This window comes from Cibotium barometz, chromosome 2, assembly GCF_041138505.1.
Source record: "Cibotium barometz isolate CiBa-2024 chromosome 2, ASM4113850v1, whole genome shotgun sequence".
In the NCBI taxonomy this organism is placed as follows: Eukaryota; Viridiplantae; Streptophyta; class Polypodiopsida; order Cyatheales; family Cibotiaceae; genus Cibotium; species Cibotium barometz.
The window spans coordinates 73,850,192-73,855,191 of NC_141047.1; the positions used below are offsets into that span (position 1 = coordinate 73,850,192).

The following is a 5,000-nucleotide window of genomic DNA, read 5'->3' on the forward strand; positions in this document are numbered from 1 at the left end:
ACCAGACATTATGCAAGTGATTTCATTGACTAGGCTAGCCTCATGATTTCATCTCCCCAGCACTGCATTTTAAATACCATATGTCCAAGTGCCTAAGCAATCTTGTATTGAAATTTCTTTTTATATTTAATTGTCATTTGCCTTAATTGAGACACAAAAAAACTGATTTTCGTTACTCATTGTAGGCCTCTATTAATTGATTTTTCTCCCTATAATTTATAGAAACAAACCTTGTAATTAGTCATGTTTCATTGTGTGTTTTGTACATATTCTACTTATTAATTCAGAAAAATTGATGATTATTATTTTAGTTTGATTATAACTTTAAATATATATAATTTTTTGGGAATCAGGATGATGTATTGACCATGCCCTAGTCTGCAGGATGACACGGATGACACAGTAGTAGTACAGATCTCGCTAGTTTACTTCACTCGCGCGTCGCTGCAATCCGCATCTGCTTTTCGCCCAGGAAGGATGCCGCCTGCAAAAGGAGAAGGGGAGGGCAAAGACACCTTCGTCGCGAAGGCTGCGGGCGTCGCAGTGCTGAGCGGCATCGCGTGGAGCATCTACAAATCGGTAACGACATCGGCCAAAAAGGAAGCGCCTCCGCCTGTTCTGGCGCCTCCCAAAGGAAATCTGGGCGGCGGCGGCGGCTACGAGGTCTCAAAAGGGGACACCCTCTTTGGGATCTCGCAGAGGTGTGGGGTAAGTAAAAGCCTTCTTTTCCAAGCGCTCAAGTTGCCCTCTCTGGGAAACAATTGACTGTGGTTGTGTGGGCACTTTAGGTTTCAGTAGAAGCTCTCAAAGCTGCGAATGGAGTCTATGGAGATGACATCTATGCAGGCGAGACGCTCGTCATACCCAAGTGACACAGCTTGAAAGTACCCTCTTCTGCATTTTATGTACTTTGAGTATGTGATCATTTTTGTACTGTAAAGTTCAAGAAGGACTGTTCATGAATGATATCTGTGGGTCAACACACACACTCTCTTTATTTTCTGGGGTCATCTCTGTCTCTCTCTGGGATCTGAATTGTAGGGGAACTGGTTTAATAGTAGCTAGTGATGCATGTCTTGATGAGTGATAGAGGAAAAGGAACCACATTCGGCATCCAAAGCTCTTCAAATGCAACTTTGAAGGCTTCTTCTTATCATTGAAAAGAGGGAAGACTTCCACCTATGATTAGAATTTGTCCTTGACTGCTGCATGTGACCCATCGGAAGTAGTAAAGTTCTTTCAATGCTTGAGTGCTTATTTTCTCACACCACAAGTCTGCATGACCATTATGTAAAGAAGGTGAAGCCTTGAATTTTGCCTCTGGTAGTAGGCAAGCATGCCTCTGTTTAGTACAAGATTCACAACCATGTATAACAGGAAGGCCTAGCTCTAATCATGCCTCTGCATCTTAGCAATAGTAGTGACACTAATGTTCCCAGAACCCTCTGGCAGGTATAGCACTAACTTATCCCCCTGCATTTCAGCATCAGTAGTGTGACACTTCTGTGCCTACAATGCTCATGCCACAACCTGCAAGACCTTTACATCATCCTCCTAAGCGAAAGGAAAACTAGTTTCAACTAATTTACTGGTGGGGCAATCTATACCTCTATTACCAGTATCGTGAGTCTTCCTCCTTTGTCCTCAGCATCTAGGCTCAATTTAGCTTGTAAGTTTGTGCTGTTTCTCATGCGGCTCATCTCAAGGATTTATATAAAGTTTTTAAACTAGAGTGAAACTCTTGATTTGACAATGTGGAGGATGTTTCTGGGAAAGTGAGATGTTGTCACCCTTATGCCGATTTGCTTACTCAATAGTAGTACCAAGCAAAATAAGGTAGAAAGATAAGACCAAGAGACTATTCGCTGACTTGTCAAGCTGCCCGAGGCCAAAATGTGTCAAGGGTATAAGAATCAAGGGTTGGGTTGTAAAAGACCAAAATGTATCCAAGTGTAAATCCTAAGCACATCAAAACATGTTATTCACACTGTCTTTTACAGCCGAGTCCCTTGTGCTTGAGAGATGAGCATAATTGTCAAGTTGAGTCGTCTATGCGGGATGTAGTAGGCATAAAGGTCAAGTCCAAGTCAAGTTCAACAGAGTGGAGTAGTAAGTTTCACCCACACTAATCACATATTATAATTAACTAAAACCTCGACTCTGAGAGCCTCTCAAGCACTAGTGAGAGGACAAAAGGGCAACCTTTCTCTATGTGGCCTAGTTTATGACTCATCACTGGAGAATTCCATAATAAAATCATCTTTTTCGCTATGACGAAATCTCCAAGGTAAAAACCTCAACATCGACATTCCATAGACTCTCAATGAGTGTTCTTGCACCACATGCTTTATGCATTCAATAACATCCATAGGTGTGTTTGTCACCATTTTGGGCATCTCTAGAATTCATGTGTAGATTGGCTTTGGATGTTCAAAAGATCAAGAATGTAAAAGCTTTGGGAATGGGGGATTATCTAGTACAGTGCACCAAGTGTTCGTAGCATGATCTAGGCACTTGAGATAATTTCTAGGACACAAAAATGGGCTTTGGAGCTCAAGTGTCAAGTGAAAAGTATGTATGGTGAACTCTTGAGGATTTGGGAGAGATCGAGCAATGAAATAGGTTTTTACATGGTGCTTACATGTATTTCTCATGTGGTGGAACACAAAGAGATAATCTTTAGCTATTTTTGGCAATCTTCGATGGATTTTTGTTCGCGCATTACCTCCGGAATTCGACAGAGATCGAGGTTTGCCAAAGTGCCATTGTGAAATTAGCTATCATCTAGGATATTTTTAGAGTTGAAGACTCTGAAATTTTTGGCCTTTGGATTTGGAACATGTGGAAGATAAGAGGATAAAAGTGAGACAAGTGTCTTCACACTTGTCAATTTAGCTCTACACATGGCATTGTAGCATTTTCTTTGTTATTTGAACACATGAGAGTCATCCTTTGGCGAGTTTGAGCTTCAAGTAGGTTTTTGGAGGTTGAAAACTGTGATTTTTCACCATATCTCTTCATTCCTAAGCCCACCATAGCCATATTCAGCTTGGGGAAGATAATTTTCACTACTCTACATCATCTTGTACACCTTGGATGGCTGTTTTTTTTTTCCCAACAAAATAGTCATAAAGCTTTTTGATTTTTTTTGGTTTTACGTAATATATGGACTGTTTTATAGGTTTTGACACTCATGGATTGAGGCATATGTGTTGCCCTAAAGGTTTATGCATTGAACGAAGACGTATATGTGCAGCCATACAGGTTTATTCACTCATGGAAAAGGCATATTTATTACCCTATAGGCTTCTTGACATATGGATGACGCATATGGGCTAATGTATAGGTTCTATGCGGTTATGGATGAACCATATGGCTATTTAGTAGGTTCATAGGTATATGGATTGTCCGTATTGGATGAAGGATAGGTTTATGCTTGTATATGAATGATATGACGCCTCCTATGGAGAGAGTAAGGCCCTCAACATGTTATATTTCTCCTTCGATAATGAAATACTCCAAGGGGGAGGGAGGGGATGATCGACCCATTCTGGTCTCTATGTAGTGTTAGCTTTTATTTTCATCTTTGTGGATTACCCTTGATGCCTCCAATCATTCGCTTTACTCGATAAAACTGCAAGGAGCTCCAGCTATCCCGAGGAAAACTTCGGATTTAACGGTTGTGATTAAATGTCGAAATGTTTAATTGTGCTCGTGGTCAAGTGATGCACACCTACTCTTGCGTTTCTCGGGTGAGTCACATCTCATTCTTATGTGAGAATGATCTTATTAAGATGCATACTATGTCCATTGGTAGGATTATATAGAGCAGTACCGAACATAATGGGAAGTGAATACTATGGTTTCTTGGAGTCTGTGAAGAGACATCTATCTTCGATCTTTGTATTATGGAAGCTCTTCTATCTTTGTATTATGGAAGCTGCTTCTCAAGCTCAAAGCAAGCTATAATCGAGTTCTATTTGTCTCCTGGCTCCATGATGTTTTCGGCAAAGAAGAAGAGCTAAGTATTCTGTAACGCGCGGAAGCTTTGGGAGTCTTCTTTCAGCCCTAAACACTACTGGCAACAGGCTAATGCAAAACGCAGATATAGAGAGAGAGATATGCTGGAAATTCAGGTATCTTCATATAGTACAAAAAGGTACTCTTACACACAGCCCTAGGCTGCCTTGATAAAAGGTGATTAACACCCAAAACTGTCTCCCTATGGGACTCCTAGTGACCCAAACCCCTAGAGGGTTGAATGATCTCAACTATGGGCACACGTTGCCTTTTATAGGGTTATTGAGCAATATAGAAGCTGGCCGATTGCTGTCGGACCAGCCGACTGGGCCTGAAGCGCACATATTGCTGGTCGGGCTGTGCTTCTCCATGGATTAAGGTGCCTATTGCAGCCGACCTGATCTGGTACAGCCCACGATGCCCTCCTTGCAGCAGCCGACGACTCCTTCTGGGTCTTCTTCAAGCTTTGCTTCATGTCCAACCTTGTGTCCCAACTCTGGTTCTCATGCTCTTTTTCGGGTTGCCTTCCTCTGGACTAGCCCTGAGAAGGTACATGGCATTGATCATGGCACATGACATCCCCCTCTGCTAAACTTGATGACGGGACTCCAATCTACTCTTGGATGACTGTCATCATTCCAATCCTTTCTCGAAGTCCCTTTGTCATCCATCCATCCATCCCTGGCAACCCCTTTTCTCTAAAAACCTGGCATGTTCTCCAAACCACTCTGTCTCAAACGAAGATCTATGCATTTGTTCCATCTAGTCCACAATCCATTCCTGCCGTGACTCTGAACACCGTCTTGGTCTTCATTCTTGAGAAATGAGTCTGGCACACTCTCACATCACCCTTAGAGGATAACCTCCCTTGGGACTGTTGCCCGGGAACCTATCTGGCTCACAGAACTGCCATCCCCTTTGGCTTTGTGGAACACCACCAACAAACCTCCTGGGAGTTCTTCTCGGTTTTGTGCTCCTTG

The 5,000-nt window shown here is 42.3% G+C and overlaps 1 protein-coding gene across 1 annotated transcript; it reads left to right on the forward strand.

Annotated features, from left to right (window-relative positions):
• Positions 1-359: 359 nt before the first annotated feature.
• LOC147641454 (uncharacterized) lies at positions 360-997 on the forward strand. The gene is made up of 2 exons (XM_086810640.1): positions 360-708; positions 789-997. The coding sequence occupies exons 1-2, from the start codon at positions 478-480 to the stop codon at positions 870-872; spliced, it is 315 nt and encodes a 104-aa protein (XP_086666766.1). The 5' UTR covers positions 360-477; the 3' UTR covers positions 873-997.
• The last annotated feature ends 4,003 nt before the right edge of the window (positions 998-5,000 follow it).

Excerpts from the sequence above, each read along its gene's own strand:
- LOC147641454 (XM_086810640.1), top strand. The coding sequence starts at position 478 with ATGCCGCCTGCAAAAGGAGAAGGGGAGGGCAAAGACACCTTCGTCGCG. Across the intron at positions 709-788 it reads GGATCTCGCAGAGGTGTGGG|GTTTCAGTAGAAGCTCTCAA; the intron begins GTAAGTAAAAGC and ends TGGGCACTTTAG.